The sequence below is a fragment of the Lepidothrix coronata genome, unplaced genomic scaffold (assembly GCF_001604755.1).
Source record: "Lepidothrix coronata isolate B3197 unplaced genomic scaffold, Lepidothrix_coronata-1.0 Scaffold124, whole genome shotgun sequence".
In the NCBI taxonomy this organism is placed as follows: Eukaryota; Metazoa; Chordata; class Aves; order Passeriformes; family Pipridae; genus Lepidothrix; species Lepidothrix coronata.
The window spans coordinates 2,854,468-2,881,039 of record NW_016690304.1 but is presented as its reverse complement, the minus strand read 5'-3'; the positions used below and the strand labels follow the sequence as shown (position 1 = coordinate 2,881,039).

General features: G+C 40.7%; 2 protein-coding genes and 1 non-coding gene across 14 annotated transcripts in view; 1 reads left to right on the top strand and 2 right to left on the bottom strand.

Annotated features, from left to right (window-relative positions):
* Nucleotides 1-7,305, bottom strand: part of CTNNA3 (catenin alpha 3) — a 438,877-nt gene extending 431,572 nt beyond the window's left edge. The window contains exons 1-6 of one of the 7 annotated variants that reach the window (XM_017826101.1): nt 7,188-7,305; nt 6,921-6,988; nt 6,291-6,383; nt 4,113-4,632; nt 2,704-2,755; nt 977-1,622 (exon numbers count right to left, since the gene is read on the bottom strand). The gene's annotated coding sequence lies outside the window, so the exon portion shown is untranslated. Of the gene's footprint in view, nt 1-976; nt 1,623-2,703; nt 2,756-4,112; nt 6,031-6,290; nt 6,384-6,920; nt 6,989-7,187 lie in introns of those variants that run through there. The other 6 variants (XM_017826103.1, XM_017826102.1, XM_017826104.1 and 3 more) reach the window with 6 other exon arrangements.
* Nucleotides 7,306-7,422: 117 nt separating this feature from the next.
* On the top strand, nt 7,423-7,504 carry TRNAS-UGA. The gene has a single exon. It is a non-coding gene; the product is annotated as a tRNA-Ser (tRNA).
* A 1,819-nt stretch (nt 7,505-9,323) lies between these two features.
* On the bottom strand, nt 9,324-26,551 carry DNAJC12 (DnaJ heat shock protein family (Hsp40) member C12). Of its 6 annotated transcripts, none has more exons than XM_017826130.1 (7): nt 26,353-26,444; nt 23,035-24,633; nt 22,435-22,868; nt 19,806-19,884; nt 17,807-17,946; nt 16,507-16,705; nt 9,324-14,789 (listed from the first exon to the last, which is right to left on the bottom strand). In XM_017826130.1, exons 3-7 carry the CDS (start codon nt 22,510-22,512, stop codon nt 14,695-14,697), a joined length of 591 nt encoding a protein of 196 aa, XP_017681619.1. In that variant the 5' UTR covers nt 22,513-22,868; nt 23,035-24,633; nt 26,353-26,444; the 3' UTR covers nt 9,324-14,694. The 6 variants fall into 6 exon arrangements, with proteins under 6 accessions (XP_017681619.1, XP_017681618.1, XP_017681620.1 ...); XM_017826129.1 differs by lacking the exon at nt 26,353-26,444 and having other exon boundaries at nt 23,035-23,691; nt 24,409-26,293; XM_017826131.1 differs by lacking the exon at nt 26,353-26,444 and having other exon boundaries at nt 23,035-23,167; nt 24,409-26,293.
* Nucleotides 26,552-26,572: the final 21 nt, after the last annotated feature.

The window sequence follows — 26,572 nt, the reverse complement described above, 5'->3', positions numbered from 1 at the left end:
GGAAACACACCTTGACTGAGGGTGGACCTGAGGGGAATGGGGGCAGACCTGAGGGGAAGGGGGGCTGACCTGAGGGGAAGGGGGGCTGACCTGAGGGGGTCCTAGCCCCTGCTCCTCCACCTGCCACTCTCCCTTCACATCAGGACAGGTAGTCCATAAGCACTGAGACTATTTGTTGGGGTTCATTTAAAATCATTTCATGTCAGTGTTCACTTATCCTTCCTTCCAACACACGCATTTTTTTTCAGGTAGTAGGTTTTCCAGCCTCTTTTGCTAACTCCCATGATTTTTTTTCTCCCCTTTGGTTCCCCAAGACAAGGTTCTGCTTTTGTGTGTTCCGCCCTAACACTCTGGATAGGATTTCATAGCTTTGAGTGAGAGCTAGACCTAGTCAGACCCAACACTTCTGGAAAACACGTTGCAAACTTAATAAACCAAGTAAGGTAACCATAAAAAATAAATAAAATTTCAAATCAAACAAAGTATCCACATCTGCATTGGGTGAACACAATCTGTAGTACATCCCAGTCTTGGCCTGTGATCACCCAGGTAAGGAAATTGGTTGATCCACATCAGGGTTTTATGCGTCTCATGTACCTGGATTTCATTCCCACAGAAGGTAAGTCAAAAATTCCTAACTGGTGAGTAGCTAAATCTAATCCCAGCATGGCATCAGGGCACGGACACACCAGACACAGGACCTTGGACATAACCCTGTGTCCACCAGTAGAGATGTCATCATGTTTTCTTAAATAACTTAGACTAAACTAGGCCAAAGGAAATTTTCAAATCAAATTCTTTAACAAAATTTCACATTGCTGCAATAACTAACTTGAAACAGTTCAGAAATAAAACTCCTCCCCTGTGGTTATGGCCTGCGTGACCCCCCCCGCAGGGGCCCCCAGGCACGGCTGTGACAATTTTATCACTTGCAGCAAGGGAGTCACCTCTCAGCAGACAGATAAAGGGAACATACACAGCATCCTGCACGAGGACGAATTCTTTCCCACGTTACAGCTTCTCCCTGGCAGCAAAATTTTCTTTGAGCAGGTGTCCACCTCTCCCTCCTCGCTGTTTCTTCCGAAGGTCTCCGCACCTACAAGCGCATTCCAATATTCTGACTGTCCATTTGCTTTCAGCTATCAAAAGTAAATCCAGTAATTAGTCATTTCTATTTTCAGTTGCTTTACTGATTTATTTACTTTTAATAGAAGCACTGAACAGAGTTAATACACTTCACATTTGAACATTATTATTTAATCAAACTTGTCAGAACTATATTGAATCCGCAAGATATAATTCTATACAAACAGTAAATAATATTATTTCAAGGGACAACTCTTTAAAAACATTCTGCTGACAAGGCACTAATTCCCCTTACTACTGAGAAAGCATGCAATATGAAATTAGCAGTTTAGAAGCTTAAATTGCAAAATTATTCATATCACCGTAAGTGTAAGAAATAAAACAGCAGTGCCTAAAGTTCCTAAACTCATCCTTAGTTCTTCTTGGGATCCACACACGGACACAAATCTCAAGGCCTCCATTGCTCTAGGTTTGTTTCTTCAAACTATCTTTTGGAATTTTCACCGGGAATATCTTTCTTGAGTAGGAAATGTAGCCTATAAAGGAGAGAATAACCAAAGATTAAAAAAAGATTAATCATGAAGATCACAAGGTTCTCAGACAATTCAACAAAAGCACATTGTCACTGTGTTTCTTTGCGTGCAGCCCATCAGTGACAGAAATCAGCAACTATATAGACCTATAAAAATCAAACTTCTAACTGTGAGTGCTAACATTGTATACCATAGATTTCTCCACAAGTAAAATTCTAACAGTAGGTGTGTAATTGGTAAATATTCCAATATTGTATAACAATGTATATGTAGAAGCTTCATTTGGAAAAGGGGGCCATTTATCTGAAAGACCCAAGGTACATTGATTCTACAGGACAATCAAAGTTGTATTTATTCTCTCTATTACTGAGTTTTACCTTTCCTTCATTCAAGGTCTTGCAATTCAAAATGCACGTTCGATTTTCAATGTATAAGGAATTGAAAAGGTTTATTGCTACAATCTATCATTGAGGCTTAACAGGAATTAAAGGTGGAGTGGTCTTTTGCCCAGGATAATTGCAACCTGTCAATACTACAATTAGATTTAATGTTTAGGCACAAATGTGACTAAGCCAATCACTGATCAACAGGGAGACTTTCTGATGAAGGGGTTTTTTTCATAACTGACCACTATCTCACTTAAACTTTCTAAAGCTTCTGCTTATCTGGAGGTACTAAACACAAGGTGCACCTGCTGGTGTTACCCATTATCACAATGGGGAAAGAATCTCTCAAAGGGGAAAACGTGATGAAATGAAAAATAAATTTTAGAAAGTCATGTATTTTAAGATTTGAAGCATACAGAAGTGAAGTAAATCAGGGCCTCCAAACCCACACAGGGATCTGTGCTCAGAAAGGAGACCAAAGTCAAGCAATACAGAACGGGAGCCAGAAGCATATTTTATTTTTGTACAGGTAGATGATATGTCCCTCTTTATTTATGGTGTTGCAGATGCTTGTGAAAGCCAAGCCTAATTAATAAACCTACCATGAGGCCATTTTTGGTAAAGATTAATAAACCTACCATGAGGCCATTTTCACATGATATTTAGTATAGTTGTATTTTGAAAGCATATCTGCTTACCTTCTTTCCGTTTTCATAAAAATGTAGTAAATGTATGTATAAAACACACAAGCTGCAAGAAGAAAAATGGTACATTCATTTTGTTTAAAAGCCAGTAAATCTGGTAAAAATGTATTAAGGAAAAAGGGTCTAATCTAGTAGTGAATACATGTCTAAATTTACTAGGATTATTTATTTAAAAATAAGAATGCAACTAAACATTTGGCTGCATTGACACCACCAACAACATTCAGTTATATAATCTGATAATCTTGTAACACTGAGCCAGTAATTTCATTAAAATGAAATTCTAGTGGTGCTAGACTACATCAGCTGTTCTAATACAATAATTGGTGTTAGGGTCATTAATTCATTCACATCCTTCAAGGGAGATGTAAAATTTACTCTTGAATATTCCAAGTTCCACACAAGCACAAAGTTCTGTTCTACTTGTTAGCTTGGGCAGAATCTAATCTATTTTTTCTGTTGCAAGCATCATAGATTTCTAACAGGAATAAATGTTGAAACTATTTAATTGGTAAAGCTGATAGAGAATGATTAAATAAAAGGCCACAGACCAAATGGGTGAGAAGGGATGCAACAAGCATCACAAAATTAACATTGCACTTAAGGGGTCAAGAAAGACAAGAAAAATGAAGGATTGAAGTGCTTGGGGCTTCATATTTCTAAAGAAAACATTTGTGCATTTTTTCTACTAGTTGGTTAATCTGTCCATATCCTACTAAAGATTTTTCAGTATCTGTCCTCTTTACTTGTAGAAATTAAAAACATGAAAAAAATACAGGCAATTCTATCCCAGCACCATTATTTTATATAACAGTCCTAAACCAGACTTTTACCTCTGTTATCTATTACAGTGTTAAGCTCTTGCTAGTTTTAAGGGACTAAGAAATAAAACTTTTAAGATCCCTTTGGGAGATAAATTCACTTTCAAAATACACTTACCCACTGAGAAATTTTATTTCTTATCGTGTCCATTTTGGATCAGTTAAGTCTTCATTAAATGCCCATGAGATACACTAAAGTATTTTTTTTTTTAGTGTTTATTTCACATTTCTTACTACCATGAAGCAAAATTCTAAGCACTGATGGCTTTAATTTAGTTTGCATTTCCAAAGCAAGTGCATTATAATTTTATGAAAACTTTCTAAATCCCACAATCCTTCATGAAGGCTGTCAGCTATAATTTATATTTCCATTTAAAAACAGGTGCCATAGGTTCAAAAATGCAGAAATTCTGGAACAATACATTCAAAAAGCAATGTCACATGCACGAATTCTGATAATTAACTAATCCTCTGACAGTATAACTGCATACAAATTAGCAATGTTTATGCATACACATGATTAACTTTAGCCTATGGCATGCCAAATGCTTTAGCTAGGCTTTTAGCCTAATATCTAATTACCTTCAGGGCTGCTTAATGGCTACAGGACAGGACTCCTGGAGAATTTCCCACAGTATTCTGAAATAGGTACGCTGACGTGCCCACTGGGAACAAGGATCTTCCTCTTCGGTGCCTGGGAAAGGACCCACGCAGATTGGGAAGCTCTATTCTACCCAAGCTGCCTCAGGCTCTTAAAGGCAGCCAAGTATCTCAGACTTTAAGGTCTTCAAAAATAGGATTATGTACAGCAGATAGTATGCTTTATTAATTAAACGCTTGTACATGCAGAGGCTCTCCAGCACCTGGCAACAGACGTTATTCCGGTTCAGAAATCTCAGCGTTTTACTTTAGGCTTGTATGTCTGGGTTTTGGTGTCTTTTCTAGATACTGTTGAGTTTCCCTAGCTCAGTATCCAGGGCTGAAGGCTGCAAGCCCTTTTGGATCACTGCTCATCTTCAAAAATTGATGTATCAAAGTACTCGGAGCCGCACCTTCTGCACGAGGTACCTGCAGGACGTACCGTGAGCTCTTCACTTGCAGCCTGCACAAAGAACACTGGAGGTCACTCCAGAGTTGCTCAAGTAACAACTTTTCCCAAAGAGAGACAGACACCAATTTTTTTTCAACATTCGGTTGCACGTAGCTGGTTAAACATAACACCCTGTGTGCCTTCTGCACAGTCAGCTCTCACTATTTATTATTTTACTGAAATTGCACGCTTATCCCGAGTCCTAGACTAATGTAAACGAAAAATAAAGGCAACTACCATTTAAAGAAAAAAAAACAGGTTTCTTCTTAGTTCTGCTACGAAACAAAGGCTCCTAAATTCAAGCCACAGAAGTCAGACATTGCTGTGAGGAAGCAGCGTGTGTGTGTGGGAGCACAGGGGTGACCTGCCGTGCTGTCCCCAGTGGTCCCCCCCGGGGGCACAGACGGGCAGCCCTGGCTCTCTCTTGCTTTCAAGTAAATAAGTCCTTTGTTAATGAGACCACACTGCCATTTATTCTGGCTGTGTCTTATTTGGCTTCTCTGTATTTTGCATGGTTCCAGAATATAACTGTCTTTTCAGCATAATTTTCAGTAGATTCAAAACATGCCTTGACAAGGAGATCAAATCCAAAAAAACCTCCAAAACACAAGCCCATAGTTTAGTAGTGATGCTAATTAACTTCATTCCTGAGACAAAGGAATTGTGCTATGATAGTTTCAGGCAGCTGTTAGAATGTAAGTCAAACAGCAAGAGACCTCTGGTGAGGTGAATATCTGTGTGGGACAGACGTTAATGACACCACTCCCACTGATTTTGCTTGCTCTCAAACCCACGTAAAATAGTAAAAACCATAATCATTCTTCATTTTCTCTTGAACATTTTCCCTAAGCAGCTCAAAAACGCTCTGTAGATAAGTACCAATCTCCATATTTTCTCAGCTTACAGAAGAATTGTCCTAACAACAACAAAAAAAAGCTATAAAAAATTCTTCACTAAAAAAATGTATTTAACATTTCAATCAAGAAAGGGAGTGTTTAAAAAAGACTTTCCTTTCAAAAAGTAAAAAGAAAAACGTGGTCTAGAGTTCTCAGAGAAGTAAGTAATACTTAGTGCTACTTCACTAGAATTAAAAGCAAAAATTGGTTCTGTAGCCTAAAACAAGAGTATTTTAAGTTAGACTTTAAGGACACTTTAAATGTAGGACTCCCAGTAATAGAATGGATTCCCCTCCCAGGTTCCTTCAATGAAAATAACAAAACAAGGCATCTGGAAAAGAAGGAAAGGCATATTTTATGTTTCATATAGATAAGGGGAATTTTTCCCTCCTAGCAACTGTCCTTAATAAGTGGGCAAAATTCAAGATGTAGAGCATTTGAAAGTTTTCTGTTAATCTTTTCTGAGTAAAACAACTTTGTGCAAATAACCTAAAAGACTCAGGTGGTAACATTCTAAATATTGCATGGATCTCCAGGTTATTAAACAACTTTAAGTGTCAAAAGGCATTCATAAAAAAAAAAAAAAAAAAAAAAGAACCAACCCAAAAAACAAGAGCTGTGGTTCAATCCCTTCAGGAAGTGTTAGAACAAATACCCTTACTGGAAGGGCTCTTACCAAAACTGAACTTCGGTGTGGTTTTATAATTTGGTTTCCTTTTGCTTTGAATAGTGAAAGTGCTCTTGCATTGCCTAAGATCTTCCTAAAAAAATTACCTGTACACAGATTTCAAAAGTCTGTATTCTGTAAAGAAAATTAATCTTGCAGCATATCCATCAGTGTAGAAGGAAACAACTCTGTTCTTTGTCCTCAAGTAAATAAAAAAAAAAATTAAATAAATGCAGCAGCAGTTTTGTACTAGAAGCCCCAACAAGTCTTTTCTGGCACTGAGACATGACAAATACTTGTTTTCCCAACAGCAAACATGATCTGACAGTCTCCACTTCTTTAAGAAGTTCCCATCAGCTATAGTACTGTACTGTACTGAAGGCACTACTTTTTTTCACTCTTTTAAATTCCTTTAAACTACGGATACATCTTGTGCTTTCTAATATCTGTCTGTTCTCTACATTACCCAGGTCAAGTTTCCAGAGAAAAGTCCTAAAAGACTGTTTTCATGAGCCTATTTTAAGATCTTTACTAATTCAGCAATATTTTTGGTACTAAGGCAAAGATTTATCATGAGTGCTTCTTGATCAATAATTCATACCAAAATAAAATAAAATAGAAGTAGGGAAGCAGAGTTATCAATATCACTCCAGCTACTCATTTAAAAAAAAAAAAAAAAAGTATTAACAAGAGCTCTGACTATAGGAGAGAAAATGAGGTAAAATTATTATTTTTACCCACTGCAGCACAGGTACGAAGTCAAGTTAGATTTCCATTGCACTACTGCTGGCACAATTAACTGTTGCTAGGGTAAAAAAAATATATCTACACTTAATTAAATTACATATAAAAGCCATATGATAGAGACATTTTGTAATAACTGAAAGAAACAGCAAAACCGAGAAAAAATTAACGTCACTGCGGGAGCTGACGCAATGCCTAATCGTTACTGTATTTTGTCACAGTTCCTGGCTGCCCTCTCTCTACCACGTTCGGGTGCGCACATTTAACTTGCGGGAGCAGACACAGCCTTTACGTTCCAGGCTGGAACGCTCCAAAGCGCACGGAGCTGTTCGTGCTCCCAGCGCGGCCCCTGCGCCGCGGGTCCGCCATGGCGGCGGCTCCCCTCAGAGAGAGGGGCGGGGCCCGCACCGCCCATTGGCTCCGCACGGCTGGGGGCGTGGCCTCCCGCGGCGGAACGCCCTATAAGGAGGCAGCCGGGCCCCATTGCTGCCAGCAGCAGCGATGGCCGAGTGGTTAAGGCGTTGGACTTGAAATCCAATGGGGTCTCCCCGCGCAGGTTCGAACCCTGCTCGCTGCGGTCGGTGACGGTCACCTTTTACCCTTCCGCCGAGTCCTTTTATTTCGTATAACACACAAGTTTTACTCCTCACGTCTTCTCTCGCTGCTCAACCTCCGCAGCACAATGAGAGATTACCCGGTATTTCACGGGATCGGCAAGACCGAGAGGACCGCAGTGCATCATCTGGTCCAAGCTCCCCGCACCCGGCACAGAACCATCCAGACAGTTCTGGGATATCCCCAGTGAGGGAGACCCCGCACCCTCTCTGGGCAACCTATTCCAGTGCTCAGTCGCTGCACAGGAACAAAGTTCTTCCCCATGCTCAGGTGGAACGTCCTGGGCATCAGTTTCTGCCTGTTGCCTCTCGTCCTATTGCTTGGCACCACCAAGAACAGCCTGGCTCCATCCTCTTGGCACCTTCCCTTTAGATATTTAGATACATTAAGGAGATCCTCTCTCACTCCTCTCCTCTCGAGGCTGAACAGGCCCAGCTCCCTCAGCCTTTCCTCACAGGAGAGATGCTCCAGTCCCTTAATCGTTTTTGTTGCCCCTATAATATTTATCCTAGTGCAGCTCATTAGGCCAGGCCTACACACTCCTCCCCTACTTCTGACAACAAATAACAGCAATAGGTCCCAGGGCAAGTTGCTGGCATTGCATCTGAAGCACCTGTGATAAGAGCACTTGGTGGAGATGAGAGAAGGGCGCATGGGGATCAGTGTTCTTTTAACAGCTCACTGTCCAGGCTCTGGGGACAGGACAGGCAGTGTCCAAGTGCAAAGCTCAGGATTAATCCAATGCCTTACACAAAAACATTGTACTGACCTGCCCAAAGGACTGTTGTCCTGCCCCCATGTCCAACAGCTGATACAAAATAAATAAAACCCTGTCAGCAGCAGGCTACTCCCTATGGAATGCATTTGCTCCATGGAATCTTCCCTTTCGTGAAGGAAGCTGGTCCGATTCCTCCTAGACCTCCACGGAGGGGGTCCTAGATCATCTTTTCCAGCCCTTTATGACCTTCTGCACATGCATGACATGCACACATACACATGCAAAATCTGGCAATGATGGGGAAAAAAGCCCCACAGAAGTTATTTCACAACTAAGAACCAAGAAAAACAAAAGGCGGCCCCCTCAATCCCCTCTTTCTGACTGGCTTAAACTGACTTGCACCACTCAGATGTGTTAGTTTCCTCCTCTGTGTGGCTCCTGCATTAGTGAAGGGCTGAAAAATTCACCAAGTCACGTAAGAAAAGGCTGGAAATAAGGAAAAGACCATTTTCACAGAGGCCAAAATAGGCCAGAGCAGGAACAACCACTTTTCACTCCTCTCTCTCTCTTAAAGACAAGAGAAAAAAACCCAACACAAACACACATGCAAACCCATTTATTCTAGGATCGTGTTTTGTTAATGCAACTTAATTTAATCAAAAATAGAGACGGGGAAGAACAGGAAACAGTGACTTATCCCCACTCAGAACAAAATAAAAGAGGGAACAAACAAACAACTGTTTAAGCTGGCAGCAAAATATGAACATTTCAAAAAGCTCCCTAACCAGGCTTTCCAGGGATTTCAGGTTTTGCTGTTTGTTCCTGTTAGGGCACATGTAAGTTAGAAGGTACACTTTAGAGGGAATCTTAAACTGCCAAATAACTGACAGTGGGACTGTGTAATATATGACCATAATATAAGGCATTTCTCTTAAGTTCTCACAGGTGAAAGTACGTGCCAGTGGATACTGGAATTGCACATCTTATCTCAAATATTGCAGAGGAGGCAGTTTTTAAATTCAATACCAACTTAGATATCCTTTGCCAAGGTGCAGTACATGTGCTACTTTCTCCTTAGCACATTTATATTCTCACAGCATCTTAAAATTTTGTGTTAAGAACAGTGCAACATGTTAGTCACTCTGCAAAATATCAAAATTTTGAGGGAGTGTGCACATTTCAGATAACTTTAAAAAACTACCCTATTTTCCTCATATAAGGCCTGATTTTGTTTAATCAGCCAAGAATTTAAATTATTTTTTTTTCCTTTATAATTTGAAGATTCTTCCCACCTCTGTAATCTCAAACAGAAGAGGGAAACACTATTTTGTGTAACGCAGTTTTGGGGGGCTTTCCAAATTAATAAAGAGATAGTATTAAAAGACTCAAATTCCTAAACAGTGGCCAAGCTAATCCTTCTTTTCCACTGTATCATTGAAGAAGTTGACAGGGTTTTTTCTGACCAGTTTCAGGGTTCTATTTCCAAAAGACATGTTTCATTGTTTTCATAAATCTGAAGACAAAGCACCAACCCAAATAAACATTTGTTAGGAAGTTTACTTCAGGATGTCCTTTTCTCTGGACCTTGCTGGGGCTGGAAATATCAAATGACTGACACCAAAATATGTCGTTATTTTAAATTTTATATTGAAAAACAAGAGGCCAGCCTGTCAGAAAAACAACAAAACTCTGCTCAATGTAAGGAAGTATTTGCATTCAGTGAACCTTTTCAACTTGAAAGAGAATTTCCCCCAAAATTTGCAGTTGAAAGAAGAGCAGCAGCAAACACCCAAGTTCTTTCCCACTCTCACCCATCAGCAAGGGTTATGAAAATGTTCCCATCAAGGCACTAAAGGGGAAGAACCATATGGTTTTAATTGCAGTTATTTTTTGTAATTACAGAAGAAAATAAGTAAGGACTGCCAAGCAGCCCACTAAAGCTGCAGACACAGCACCAGCGTCCTGGGCTCAGGACCTCAAGTAGCAGAAGACACCAAAGGCACCCAGACCCAACGAGCTGCAACAGTCTCTTACTCCTCTGGGCCTTTCTGCTCCTTCTCCTGCCCACCACCCACCCAGAGACATCATTCACACAAAGTCTGTGAGGAAGAGGAGGAGCTGACAGTCCTCCCTCCACCCAGCCAGAATCTGGGGGCTCCATGGAAATGAATGACCAACTCTGACAATCCTGACAAAGTCGTTTCTGTAAGGACTGACGCCCAAAAGTCAAACTGCATCTCCCTAGAAAAGCTGTCTGCCTTTGGTGCCAAGAGTCCTTCCGTATTTTAAGAGAAGCACTTTTGACAAAGCAGCAGGCAAATCATTTTGTCCAAAGCACTGAGTACCACAACACATATCAGAGCTGGAAACCTCCTGAACTTTGGCAAAAAACTTCATTTTCTAGAAGTAGCCCCTCTCCCTTACTGTTCCACCAGAAGAAGGGAGAAAGAGTAAACCAGTGTGAAGTTGGAATAGAGGAAAGAAAAATCATTTTCTCCAGCATCCATCACCTGTGACAGGTTAGAATATCCATCAGAGACCTGAAACATTTAAAAGCTCCAAGTTTATTCTGTGTACCACCGTAATAACTCAGACACAAGCCCTTCAAAGCTGGGACAAACAGAGCACCTGAAGAGTCTCATCTTCACTAACACGAGAGGGAGACGAGACTAAACACAGTGAAGGTGAAAGCACAAACAGACCCAGTGCCTGCCATCACGGGGAGGCTTGGCAACTCCTGGAACAGCAGGATGAGTGTGTACACTGGGCTGCCACAAAAATACCCAGCATGAACTAACTGATAAACGTCTCCCCATCTGACAGTGACAGAGCCTGACAACTTACTGAGGTGCTTTATCTTTAGCTGTGTAATTTCATCAGCTTTACAACAGCCTCACTGCTTACACTTTCATATCCTGAAATGAGAGATGAGCCTGCTGGGAAGGTAAGATAGCAATGTTCATGCTCAGGAAATTAAAGCTACCCAGTATCTATTTTAATCATCATCAGGATACTTGCTTCTACTATAAAACTTATAAACTACTTTTTTTTTTTTTTTAAATCTCATTTAAAGAGGAAAAGAACATTCAGGAAACAACCTTACCTATCATTCAGCATTACTCAGCCTGACATTTTAAGTCATATACTGTCTGTATTCATCATCCAAACTTTAACTCTTACATTGCTACTTGGGAAGTGTTGGCAAAACAACCTAGCAAATACTGGCAAAACAATAAGTTTGTCAAGAACTAGAACATTCTCGGTCTTATATATTCCCCATTTGAACAACAAGTATGACAGCAGTAAATAAAATTATAATAATTTTACATAATTCAAGGGGCCCCCCCAGCTGCTCAGTTACACTGTAAACAACTGGATAAATAGTTGCTTAATTTCTGATGTTACAAATACAGCCTCAAACATGTAGAAACACAGCATTCAACAACATGCCCCACTCTCTGTATTTTATTGTCATCACCCACCTGCACCCCCATCTGCTATCTCATAACTTCCACAGTGAAGCTTTTCAGCCCTCACAAGTGCAGTAATGGCCAAGCTTTATTAACACTTCTGACTGGACTCCAGAGGAGCTGGGCTCACCTCTCAGTTTATTCTCATACCAAGTCATTCAGAGCTGTAGCACTCCAGCACGGTAATGCTCAGTTGTTGTGATGGAAGCACACACCAAGTCAGACCCCTCAGGTACCCAGAACATTCAGGGCCCTTTGTTACCCACCTAAACAACTCACAAGAAGTGCTCAAGAAGAAAATGAGACCTTACCATCACTTGCAGAGAACTGCCCTCTTCCTCCAGCTTGAGACTCAAGGGCCCTAATCTAACATGTCGTGTCTGGGTTTGTCGCTGTTGTTCCCCACACCCACAACCAACCTCTTGCAGCTGTTTCCACTTTTTAAAGCAAGTTAAATTCTCTGTGTGCCACTGAAAACCAGGTACACCTGACCACTGGCTCGTTATCACCTCCTCTCAGAGCCTGAGATCCCCCTCACAACTCCCGACCCAGTCAAAATTTAAGCATGTGGAGTGTGTTATGTGCTCACCACTGCCCAGGCCGAGGCACCACACTGTAGATAAAAATGTCCTGGGGAATATTTGCTGGGTCTTTTCATGCTACTAGCAGAAAAACTTCTAAAAAAAACCACAAAAAAAAGGCAAAGAAGCAGCTTACCCTCGGAGGGTGGACCCTGAGTCATCTAACACTGACTAATTTGTCAGGTGTTTATTTCTTTACTTTCTTACATGATGGAGAACTAGGCTGCCCACTTATTCCAGCTAACTATTGTTACTGGCCAACAGGTCAGGTCCCACCTGTTTTTTGGGGGGAAAAAAAGCAAAAAGCTGCACAAGTTCCTCTGGCCTTCCAGTATCCCTGGGTTTGCTCTGCTAGGAATAGGTTAATTCAACTCTAGTTGAGAAATACAGAACCATTTCAAGTTTAACACACAGAGAAATAGAAAAAAGGCTGTATTGATGGTATTGGTGTTCTGGAGCACCAGTTATAACCTGCCCTCTTCAGAGGGCAAATACAAATTACAGTACTGATCTCTAGCAGGCACGTTGCAAAACACAAGTTTTGCCATCAGCTTTCACTGGGCTAAGAGTCTTTCAAATATCTGCAATTATTCATCCAGAACAAACAGCCAAAGGTTCTTTGCCAAAACAAACCGTGCAATAATTGGCTAATCACGACATCAGTTTTAATGACACCAACAATGAGCCTGCTGTTCAAAGGTCTATTGTGTACTCACTTCTCAAGAGAAACCAGCTCATTAAGTGCTAAATCATCCATCCAACTACCCCCTTTCACTTTTACTGGCAAGCGAAATGGTGAGAGGAGAATCTGAGCTGCCACCTGATTCAAAGTGCTCCAGCTGGCTGCATTCCCATTTTTTTGTTAGAGGGAAAATTGTTCCCTATTACTGTATATCCTTCAAATGAACCAGAGTTTCTTCTATTACTACTGTTTGACACTGTTTACAATCCCTCTTTATAATATGGACTGAAAGTCTTTCTTGAGCAAATACCTTTGTATGAAGTAAAGCAGCAAATGCACTAAAAAAAAAAAACTGATTACATTTACCAGATATTAGAGAATTATTAATCTCATCTCCATAATGTTTCTAGCTGCAAAATATGCAAGGAGAAGCACAGTAGGTCAGTCAGCACATCAGCCCTGCATGAGGGAGACAGACATCATCATAGCATTGTTTCCATGTACTTTTCAGGTTATACTTCCCAGTGAGATGCCCAAGATGCATAACTTAAGCTCTCTTAAGCTTTTACCCACTGAGGGTACAAATAATAAGAAATTCTAAAGGGATCTCTGTGGTGGGTGAAAGATTTAATTAAAAAGATGAAAGCAACCCCTTTTCTGTATGCAGGCAGTTTTATTTGCTGCTGATGGAATTATCTGCCTACACAAAACCACAAAGTCTGACATATTAGTCAGATTTGCAAAGAAGAAAGCAAACACAAAATAAACAAACAACTATGTAGAATTTGAGAAGCTGCCCAAAATATCAAAAACCTAGCATGTGAGATTTTGTACACATTAGTGCTGACTTCTCTGATTCTTCAATCCCACCATACAAAACCCTGATAAAACCATGTCTACCCCCACCTGAGCAGGGAGGGAAATTGCTGTGAAGCCAAAGGACAATGCTGGCACACATAACAAGGAGGATCAGTTGTCCACCAATAAATCTTAATTAAAGAACATTGCTACCTGGACAAGTAAAGTTTTGGAACTGCCTTCCAAAATAAATAGCTGGTGCAAATAGCTGTACTCGTTAGGGTAGAAATTAAGAGATATTTTAGGAGTGTTTGATCTACCACAGTGACCTTCTTGGATAATAAGAGCCTTCTTTTTTCATCTCTATCATAAGATCACAATTCTCCAACAAGTTAAGTTTGTGATTGCCTGCATTATAAATCACTGCAGTGAGTACAATGCCATGGAGAAGTGAACCAGAGCACAGAGTTCAGAAATAAGCACAGTTTTGTTTACAGTTCATTGTCAAAGAGCTTTAGGATGGTCATCTCTGAACAGAATGATACCCTGAAGTCCAACATTGGCTTTTGGTTCTACTGAGAGTATGTTCTTTATAACATCACAGCACTCAGAGAAATATCAACCACTACACAGTATTTCAGAATACAAGAAACAATATATAAGATACTAGATAACTTCACAAAATCATTTCATGTTAATACTGAAAAGGCTTTGCTTGTTAAACAAAAAGACCTCCACCTGCAATGCTCACAGCACGTGTGTTAAACCAGTATTTAGACATTGATTGGAACAACGTTCACGTTACAATGAGCGAATACAAAACACAAATAACTTATAACTGCTGACAAAAAAAAATACTGCACTGTCGAACACGTGATCTCATGCTCTGGTATAGTTTGCATTTTAGATCTCATAGTTTCTGAATTTCCTCAGCAGGTCTGATGGAGCATCACCTGACCAGCGGAAACGCAAGTGCCAGTAATTTCCCTCTGAAAATCCTGAGAAAGAAAAAGAGAAAGGCAAGTAAGTTATTATAAATTAAGTAAAAAAATTAAGTTGTCTGAAATAATACTTGATAGTCTTCCCCAAAAAAAAAGTAAATAAAAAATTGGTCACTTCCAGTGCTCCTGACCAGCAGGGTCAGGATTCTTGACACGTTTGAACAAGAACTCAAGCACCAAACTTCAAAGTATAGATCAGCTGGGAAGAGTCCAAAAGAGAACAGCAAGAACAACAGCAGTCTACAAAAGAGGATTCACAAAATTAAACTGAACCAATTGCATTGGCTTAATCTAAAGAAGAAGAGACAGATGGTGACATGATAAATCTGCCAGTTAATACTAAAATGTGATTTTCTTATATCAGGAAAATGAACCCTATTAGCAGAATTAGTGTTAAAATCTCTTATTCAGGCTGAAAGAGCTATGTTGAGTTGTAATCTGTAATTTGTACAGACCAGCAGACAGGAACTGAAAATATCACAGTTTAAAAGTGGAATCCAATGTAGCAATTTTTCCTGGATCAAAACAAAATCATTATCAACATTCTAACATTAAGTATAAACACTGAAGTACATACAGACCCTCACAAATAAATATAATATAATATCAACATTTATTAATGTAAATATATGCCTACTGGATAAATTAAGTAGGTGCTTGATGGGTTTCATATTTTTCCCATTCAAATATCTGGAAATTAAATTAAAACTTAAAAAAAAAAAACAACAACCCTGAGAAAGAAGATGCCTGCAAAGAAAATTCACCATTACAAGAAACAGGATGATTTTTTCTTTACTTCAAAATTTTACTGTTCTACAAGGGATACAGTGATGATTTTTACCAAAAAAGGGCAAATAGTGTAAAGTTATAGAGCATAATTTTTCAATATCAGGTTTTCGGTCAGGCCTGACACACCATTTGTTTGTATAATTTTCTCATCTGTTTTCTGCATTCCCCAAGTGGTTGGGATTGCTATCCTCACAGCTGAACTTAATTTCCTGTTTGATCAAATTGGGAAAAAGAAATTTACAGGACTTTGTTTAATAATAGTTCTCTGATAATATAAACCTAAGATTATGAAACTCCTGAAGGATGAGGCAGAACAGAGGGTGGCTGCTGTGGTAAGTAAACTTTGATCAGGCACACTGACAGAAGTACTGACTGGGTAGGCGACACTTTTGAAATACACATTTATTCTGGTTGCATGCACTATTTTAAACCTGTTTGAATACAAAAGAAGCCTTCAAGTCTCAAATTTTAGACTTCATTAACTCATCAGATGCAAACTGCTCAAAAGGAATAAATACTGGATAGAAAACAAAACCTAAATATTTTACTCAATAGTTTTAAAAGTTATTTTTTTAAAAAGTCACTGAAAATAACAGCCTTTTTTTAAATTTTTCCTTTTCATATAGCAGCAAAACTAAACTTTCCATTTTGGTTAAAGCTTTTTTTTTCCTTCTTCCTCTCCAGTTTTCTGGCTTTACTAGAAAACAAGTAAGGAAACATGGGGTAAGGAAGAAGAAAGGTCTGAAAACTTCGGAATAAATAATAAAAAGCATAAACCCCAAAACCAAAACTCCAACCCAAAATCATGAAGAAAACCTACCAGTTAAACATATTATTCTGAAGGAGAATTGCTCATGATTAAAAGCCCCCATTTCAGGCCAATCCCTGGAAACTGCAATTTTCTGTAACTGCTGTTTTCACTTACTTGGGGAGTCTGGATTCTTTGAAGACTGTGGTTTCACATCAGGAATTGCAACATCATCTTGCTCTCTGTTCCCTCCCAACAATCCATCTTCATTGTTTTCCGTCTGTTGGGTCCAAATCTCATTAGTTATGTTGGTATTACTGAAGTCAGGGGCCTCCAGCATTGGGTCCTTCTTACTTTGGACAGCCCAGTGCATTGACTAAAGGAATAAATAACAAGTAACTAATTCCTGTGCTGTAAAAAAGAAGTAATGAACTTTTCTTTCTTATATTGTTGTAATTAATGGTTAAACAAAGCACATATTAAGAGAAGCTTGCAGGTGAATGGACAGGGGAAAGCATGGTTACATGTCACAGCATTGGAGAGGACAGTTCATGTCACATGGGGATGAAGAACAAAGGCATCAGATAATTCTAAGGACCTTTCTTCCAGTTTCTTCTGCCAGGAATTCAGATAATTTTTTAAGAGGGCTTGAGTGACTTCAGAAATGTTCTTCTTCAAAGCTGAACTGAACTCAGTTACATGGCATACTAACAGGAAACACTGAAGCTCAGGCATAAAGCTTTAGTTGAAGAGGCTCAAACTTGTCTCCTAAGCAGAACTGAGGTGGGCAGAATTGACCAAGGAAACTTCTATTCACCTGTCTTAAAATATGACTATATAGACTTGTAACTATCATTCACTCTAATAAGGCAGAAAAAAAAAATCAAATATTATGGAATTAAGATCTGCTAGGAACACACTAGCAAAATTATGAGGGAAAACAACCCTCAGAACATCTGCCTCTGTCACAAGTCACTAGCCCAGCAGAGTCCCTCCAAAGCCCTGTGTGAAGCCCAGGGTTTAAAGGAACCTATCTGCTGGATTTTTCAATGAGCTCTTTCTTTAATCAGATAGCATGAAAACCTATCTGATAAGCAATATACCAAAAGAGAATATATTATAAAAAGGTCCCAGCTTTAATCTAACTTTGAAAAGAAATAAAAGTTTCCCACAAAAACAAGGCACGCTAAAGCATTTGGAAACAGCCCTCAAGTTAGTTAAACTTCCTGTAACACACACACAAAAGCAGCAACTTGATAAATTCCCTCTAAAACTACTGGCCTAACACCCTTCTGTGAACGGGCTTCTATAGCCCTGCAATTTTTCCTGCACATCCACAGTGCAGGAATCACTCCGCGCCATTCCCATCCCCGAGCCCCACCTCTGCTGGAACTCGTCCCCTCACTCACTGCACCCTTTTGTCTGGCCCAGCCCTACCTTCCCTTCCTCCTGAAGGCCCAACTTACACAGCACCAACCGTTTTCACGGAGCTGCTCAGGGCCTCCCACTGCTGGAAGGGGATGGTGACGTGGCTTCGTCGCCAGTAATCGTAGCGCGCCCGGCTCTCTTCGTTAGTGAGAATCTCCTTAGCTTGCTGCAGCTTCTGGAAACTCTCCACTAGAACACAAACCAAAAGGATGCTAAAGCCTGTATTTGTTTGCCAAGCACTGAATTCAGATGCCAACAACGGCCCAGAGCAAACAGAACAGAGGAGGCAGAAGGAGAAGCCAGTCAAGGAGGGATGTGGTTGTTCTGCTCCCAGCTTGCACAGCTGTAGCTGGTGCTGGGAACACCTTTGGTGGACAGCTGATACCCTTTCAAATGAGGAATAAAATGCTGCTTAGTCTATTGGCTTCAAAAGCTCCTAAATTTAAGCTGAGAGAACCTTATAGAGTACACAGGCAAAAGGCACAAGTCAGCTCTTGCAGACAACCTGAAAAAGGGAAATTAGAGCAACACTCCTTAGAAGGAACACACTTGGATCTACAGAAGCAAGGATGTCAGAGAAAGGTACACCATCAGGAAAACATGAAAAGGGGAAAAAGAGACAAGCAGACATTGACAAGCAAGAAGAATAATCTAAAGACAGTTCAAATTAATTAACTTGTGCACTTTGTTAGGTGTGCCCTCTCTATATATGCTAAAATGTCATCCTGAATACCAGACTGTATGAATGAGAGCTCTCCTTCTTCCCTACAGGGTCATTTCTCATGAAACAGTTACTAAGGATGCAGCTGCATGTTACTATTTGTAGAAGGGTTATAAAGATTTAGACCTTATCTATGACTCACCTATTTGCAGTGATCTATTATTCATTTATTCCAGTCTACAAATGAGAGAGATTTCTTTTGAAATACACTATGCCCAAACACTAATCAAAATTGGTAACTACAAATCAAACAAGAGGCAACAGGTTGAGGGGCCAGTTCTATTAGGTTTCCTTATAGTGTTACTAGTTTTCAACAAAGAAAAGGTCTACTTTAATTACTCTTTATTGAGCTTTAAGCTAATGAAATAAAAAATATAAACTTTTACCAGTAGCATAAAAAGGTATTTAAAGTAAATACAGCATATTCAGTTAAATAGAGCATAAAACACTTCTTGACAAACAAAGCTGGTTTGATATTTGGCATTTGGCCTCTCTTTTTTGAGCTACTTAGTTTCAATTGATTAGGAGGGAGAGATATGACACAGACCGGGGGTACACGGATAGAACAGGACACTGGAATAATCTCATTTCCCTGCTGCAGTAGCCAGAATTTTCTGCAGGCAAAGTTGATTTCATTGGTACTTGTGCTACCATTTTTGAATAAATATTAGTGACCAGGTTACTGTTCATAGGTGGTAGATTGTCTGTCAAACAGCAAATCTCAGGGGGTCTCAAAGTCAAAAATGCCACCTACTTTACTTTTTAAACACCCACAGCCCCCTCCTCTCCTGTGAACTCACTAAGGAAAGGAAATCCCTGCTTTATAGTTTATAGTTAAACTAACAGGAAGAATCCAAAGAAAAAGTTCCGTGTGTTATTTAAAATGAGAAGCATATTAAATTATTCAACAACCAAATTTTGGTGGGGGATCAAAATCACGATCAGAACATAAGAATAGAAACTCCTCAGACGTGGGTGAGCACTGACCAGACCTGTCTGTGGTTATGAATGGGTAAGACTGGATCCAAATAACTCAGGTGCTGCTTAGTCCTCACAGCTCAGGTCCCTGCTCTTGGGGGAAAAACAAGCCATGGGGGGAAAAAAAATCCTAAAAAACGAAAAAATCCAACATGTGTCTTCCTGCACTATCACCTAGATGTGTGCAAGCCTTAGAAAAGAATATTAAAAGCTTACTATTTAAGTAGAATATGCTCAGTATACATGATGATTAAAATATATTGAGGGGAAGGAACATTTAACAAAGTTTTAAGGCTGAATTTAGTACCTTGGACATGTTAATTGTTTTTAAACAGGATATAATACATACCTGCTTTGGGGTTTCCAGGATGCTTGTCAGGATGACATTCAAGGGCTTTAATCTTATATTCTGCAAGAATTTGTTCAACCTAAACAGAATATTGAGATTTAAAGTAGTTAAATAGGTAGACACAGAAAAGGTTTTCAAATTTGATTTTTGAAAGGGGCTGGGAAAATTAACTAAGAATGCTGAAAGATTTTGTCCTATTCATTTTTACACCTTTAGTACAAGCAAAGTAGGTAACAACAACCATCTGCCAGTGACACTGCTTACTTAATTTCATTTTCCATGCACTCAGTCTTTTTTTTATGAAGCTCAGTCATCCAATATGGCAAGTTGGCTCTAAGAAAAATGTGTAAAGGCATTTGACCACCCAGGCAAAATGCCTCACTTCAGCTGCTCTTTACTTTGTTTAATCAACTCTAACTCTTTCTGTACTTCTGAAGATCAAATTGTGGGATGAGGTGGCTTTCTCCATATCCTCTTCATAGGAAATTCAGCCAGCACCATGTGGCTTTTCCATCTTGGATACCCCGTCGCTAGATAACCAGCAGTTCACATTCTTTCTGTCAAGTTAATTTTCTGTGCAAAAAGGTTGGCTTGGAATAGATTTATAATCAATATTAGCACATTTATTAGTGAATTACAAGTTCCCACACAGTTTGTAGTACCATAAAGTATCACAACCACTGGAAAAACAAAGACATAACAACAGTTAACAAAACACAGGAAACCACTGGAGTGGACATCAGCTTAGATTTTCAAATGTTTAGTGCTTTTCCAAGTATCTTTCTGCTTATTGTAATTTAGAAGCCAAAACTTCTTTATATCCTTCCAGCACAGCTTAAGCTTTCACAATTCACCCTGAGGTATCAATTACTTACTATTCTTTCCCATACAAGAAAGGCTGTTTATATAAATTCCTCATCCTTCAAACCATGAGAGCCACATACAATTTAAATTATTTATTTCAGAATTAAGGCTCATAACATTTTTCCTTTAGAATAAAATCACAGTTCGCTGAACTAGCTGGCCAAATTTTGTTGGCATATGCTGGGAAAAAATGTGGTCTGTGGTGGTATCTTAAGAATTCTACATTTTCCCTCTTCTCAGTGGCTTCTTCTGGAGGAGCAGATGTAATGTGGTGTGTTTCCAGTCAGTACAACACTTAAGAACACATATATGCTACAGAGAACTTGATGAAGCTGGTTACTGTATAGCCAGCTACCATCTCAAAAGTTACTTAAAGGGGAACTTCGCAGTTAAAATCTGTACAGTAGCAGAGGAAGTCTGTGCTGCTACAAATACTTGACTGCACGTACAAAGGAGCGTGGCTGCAAAACACTTGTAATGCTCCAAATTTCTGTTAGACCTTAGCACTGCTGTGCAGCACCCTGAGGGGAGCTGACCCCGGGGCTCAGTCAGCCTGTGACCTCACCATGGCAAAAACAAGGCAGCAACATCTGCTGCTTCTCTCAACAAACAGTACTTGACAGCTTGTTCTTCAGGGCCCACGAGCATTTATTCCAGCTTTTTAATTTCATTTTAAGCAACTTGAAAAATCGTTATCAGATGTACTTGAACTGCTCGTTAATTGCTGAGATCTTAAGGAACTGGTGTGAGGTAGAAAATGAGAAAGAGCATCTGCGAAACAAGCCTGCACGGAGACCTGAGCACTGCCCTCTGCTGGGATCCCTTCTGGCAGTTTCCTCAGGAAAAGCTCTACATTTCCTTCTGAGACACAACGATGTCTCCTCTTGATCTTTACACTTGACCACTAGGACAGGCGAGAGATTAAATTTAGTGGGCAAAATACAGCTTTTACCCCCACTGAATACATCTCTCATTACAGCAGAGTAATCAAAGCTCCTTTTCCAAAACAGATAGACAATTCCAGTTAATATAACAGTTAGATTTAAAAAAAAAAAAAAAAAAAATTAGCATACCAGACTTTCCAAAAATGTTATACAGACACCTTTAGAATGAAGCACACTTGTTTTAGCTACAAATCACTCAACAATTGCTTAGCTAGATGTCTCATTATAAAGAACACATCTGCTACCGAAACAAATTAGTAAAGCTGGTATTTTAATGTCATTAAAAATAGCACTTAAAACCAGTAACATGATGAACAAAAAAGAGATATTGGTTTTGTTTTCCCTCTGAACCAATGAATACGGTTTAAAAAACGTGAAATATGTACAGGGCCTGAGAAACTCAGCAGCGTTATCAGTGCCCTATAGCTATACAAACATTCATCGTATTAGCAGCATATAAATAGCTTCTTTTCATTTTTCAAAACCGGTAACATATTCCAAAATATTATTTGGATGCTGTCACATGTATGCAGTTGGCTTGTGATTCGTAACCATACTGCTCATCGATCTACACTAATAAATAAACCATTATTTCGGCTGTATCCGTAGCACACTCCTGTTCTACAGGGTACTTTTAACCTCATTCTGGGCTCTTCACGTCGGTGCACACATCAGAAAACCGAGCTTTCCAAGGGAGATGCTACAAGTGGCAAGAAAGAAGGTTCACCAGGCATTTCAGACAGTCCTGCCCGCAAATCCCCCGCGGACAGCCGAGCACATCCAAACTCTGATTAACCGGGGGGGCGAGGGAAGGTTCTTACCGTCGACAGCTCGTCGCATCCCAGCAAGTTGTAGTAATCCTCCAAATCCTCCGCGCTGCAGTTCAGAATCGCATCCATCGGCACTACTCCCGCGGGCTTTTTCCAGAGGTTGTAGAACACAATATCAATTCAGAGCTCACACAGGACTTTAAATCAGCCCAGGGCAACAGGCAGCTCCCACGGCGCTCTCCAGCTCTCTCCGGCGCTTTGGAGCGCTGGCAGCTGACACGCAGGGATCGCAGGAGTTCTCGGCTGCCATTGGTGCCTGCAGGATGCCAACCCTCCTGCACAACCCTGCTCCCGGCAATGCTCCCTGGGATTTGTAGTTGCCAGAGTCACTTCAACGCCAAACTGAGGATCCCGCCCAGACCAGAGTTCTGGGCACTGACCGAATCCTGGCCGAGATTCCGCTCACGCCAGTACCTGTGTGACAACTGCAAACCGTGCACGGGCTTAAAGGCTTCCCTGCCCCTGAGCCTACTCAAATACTGCTCGATTTTTAATTGCAACTTTTGCCACAGTTTTTGACAAGGGGATTAAATGGGTAATTATAGAAAAGAGTAAGGAATACATCCAAAACAATGATTACAGGGTACTGACCTTGCCGAAGTCTGTCAATCACCTCAACAAAAATGGGGCAATCGACTCTCCAAGGCTTCCTCGGGTACATACACACCACTCCTCAAAAACAAACAGCTCCTGCGTATCAGTCATGTATCTGACAAAATTAAAACTATCCAAAGGCATTATACTATTATCAAATTAAATAGGGACTCTTCCTCATGCTAAATTACTTTCAAATTGTGTATTGAAGGTCTGTACTGTGTGCAAACATGTTCCTTGTAAAACTCATTTTACACTGCAGTGAAACACCTTTAATTTTGAACTATGATTAGTGACCAAGGCCTCAGCCCAGCAAAGACTACAGACACAACTGGTGTCTTCCATGATCTGTTATTTCAGAAGATTACTTCCCAGGTGTAATACCAACCACGTGCTGAAGCATTTCCTCCAGAATCTCAGGAACTCTGTTTATACTTTTCCCATCCCTGCAGGAGCTTTGTAATCCAAGATGCTTCATGTCATTAAATATTGCTGATTGTTTAAACTAATACTTAAAACAGATGCCTTCAGTAGGTACACAATTCTAGATGCAGTGACTTTGCAGAGCAGTCTGTGCAGAACAGATCCCCAGGGTGTGACCAAGGCTGGGACAGGTATGTGTGAATCAATGAAGGACCCAGTGGCCATTCAGAGCTGTTTATGAATAACAAATATATAATTTTTGCATTTACAAGTGCTTTACTTTATTATCTACATTATTACTGTTCTGCAATGACATTTATTATTAGTCTTCCACTGCTTTCTCTTCAAGGTAGTATTGTCTCAAGTTTTCTAGTTTTACTGGATGTTCAGATAGCTTACTGAGATTACAAACTATATAAAGTACATGAAAACAAGCAATAATATTAAAAGACAAAGCACAAGCCTCGATGAAACCATTTAAATCTGTTAGAAAATTCTACCATCATATTTCTCTGAGTGAAAAAAATGACAGAAATGCTTTTTCAACTTGAAGTGGAAGAATTAGCAGTTACAAATCTGTCTCCACCCATTAAATTAAATTCATAGCTTAATAATAAATCAGAAAAGTATAGAAAATAAATTAAAGCCTTTCAGCAAGAGAATATGTAAATATTTAAATAGAATGTACTTTGGGGAGGACAAAAAACAAACAGCTGTCCCTCCTCCCAACAGCATTCCTGACATCCCTTTCTTTTCCAAGTATTCCTTGCATATTTGCCAAAGGTGAAAGGGAAGGCTCTTTAACCCTTTTCCAGTCCAGCTTTCAGGGGCTATTTTTGTGGAGCTGCAGGCCCAAGAGCTGGATTCCAGTGACCAAAACCCAAGACTTGGAAGTTGCTCGTTCCCGGGGAATGTGCTCGCTGAAGCCCTGGTCCCATCTGTACTCACCTGCTGAGGCCAGACAAAAAAGGGCTTTGATCCAAACTGCAGCAGTGCCCACAGCTGTGCCCCTGCCCCCTGGACACCCCCAGGCCTTGGGGCACAAAGGGCCTGAAGGTTTGTGTACGGAGGACACAAAACACTGGCACCGAATATCAACTCAGCCTTCTACTGCTCCTCCTGACTTCAGTGGGGCAACTCCCACAGCATCATCAAAAAGGAGAACGAGAGAACCTGTACGTAACACACAGGAAAAAACCCCAAAGATTAGCCCCAGGACATAAAGTTTATTTGAAATGGAATCACAGCACAGGACATGGCACATATTATTGCCTGCACACGCTGTGCTTAGTGTTGCTCAGGAGGTACAAACAGTTCTGGAAGTGAGGAAATCTCGTATTTGTTCTCTGTACCCAACCACCAACAAACCACACCTGTTCAGTCCTAGCACGGACCAACAGTTTTGCTCGTTTAGAGCCAAGTGTGAAACTAAATTCTGGTTCAGTATAACAGGACGTTTACCAACACCTTGTAAAAGTCAAAAATGGCCCTGTAAATAAAGCAGCAAGATCTGGAAATCTATTTGAATTTATTCCTCTAGATACACCAGATCTTCCAGGACCACTTCTTCTCAACTGACTTCAGTGGTTTTGCTTCCTCAGGGCAGAGTGCACATTTACAAGTTCAAGGCACAACATAACTCATTTCAGTTTTGCATTTCATGCTCCATCCCTGTCCCCACACAAGCTCAGAGAAGCAGAAATAAAAGAGGACCCAAGCACTGCCAAACAGACTTCCCAAACTAAGGGTAACTACTGCAACACCATTATTACTGTGATAAATGTCTGCAATATCAGAGGCAGCTTTAGGATCCTCAAGTCACTCCCTCACCAATATCTTCAGATGCTATATCTACATCACTTACAGATTTTCTTCCTTAGAACGCAGTCTTCACATAAATAACCACCAAAACAAGAACATTAAAGCCCCACTTCTCCTTTATATGCTGACAAAACCACCTTGCATGTGCTTCTTAAGAAATCTGATTCTTGCCTCAGCTTCAGTAAGGAAGAAGAATGCTTGCATACAAATTTGAACAGAATAATAAAAACTATCTGATTCACATCTGGTTTCTCAGCAGCTTGTTTTGAGACAGTGTGGAAAATGACAGGTACGTACTTTTCAGGGTTGTTAATACCTGAAAGAACCACACAAAAAAAAATAATTCCCTCCCCTACAAATACATAGACCACCCATAAAGTCAGTTATCTATAAAATAATCCCTTTCAAAGCCAAAACCCATGTGACAACAATCTCAAGCCAAATCTTTTAAAAGCTGTCAGCTATCAAGGCCTGAAAGGAGGAAATTCTACCTGTGTAATCTGGGTCTTGTCACCAAACCTAGGGATTCCATTGTACTAAATTCACTAAAACTCTTCTGCAAACAGCTTGTGATGTTGAGCAGTAACATTAAAAGATACTTAAATATGTACCCGAGTTGCCTCCAGCCCAGACCCAGGGGCAGAAAGCAGCGCTACACCACGGAAAGCCCAGGCGCGGTACCTCCGTGTTTGCAGCGCGGTGACGGCCCCACTTCGGCATCACGGCAGGGCACCGAGGACCGCCCCTACAAATCACGTAACGAAAGAGATCGCTAGAAAATCAGCGGGCACCACAGAGACCAGCACCCCTCCAGGGCACGTGGGAACGAATGAACTCGGGGCTGCTATTAGAGCAAGTCCAGGAGCCGCTGTTCAGACGGGCGCTGACCCTACAGAAGGCTCCTGCAGCTCGGGAGCACCGCGGCACAAAATCCCAGAAGACAGGGGGCTAAGGTGTTATCCCAGAGGACAAGGGGCTAAGGTGTTATCCCAGAAGACAGGGGGCTAAGGTGTTATCCCAGAGGACAAGGGGCTAAGGTGTTGTGTTATCCCAGAAGACAAGGGGCAGTACCTTCGAGCATGCCGACCGTGAGCCCGAGGTGCCGGCGCACACCGTCCCCGGGCAGGCACACGGCACGGACGGCAGGGAGAAGCAGGGGAAGGCAGAGGGAAGCAGGGGAAGGCAGAGGGCAGCCGGAGCGGCCCCGCGCCGAGCCGTCCTTGGGCGGCCCCTCAGGGCCGCGGTGACCGGAGCGCCTGTGGGGAAGGGGGGGAGCCGCCGGCAGCGCGCG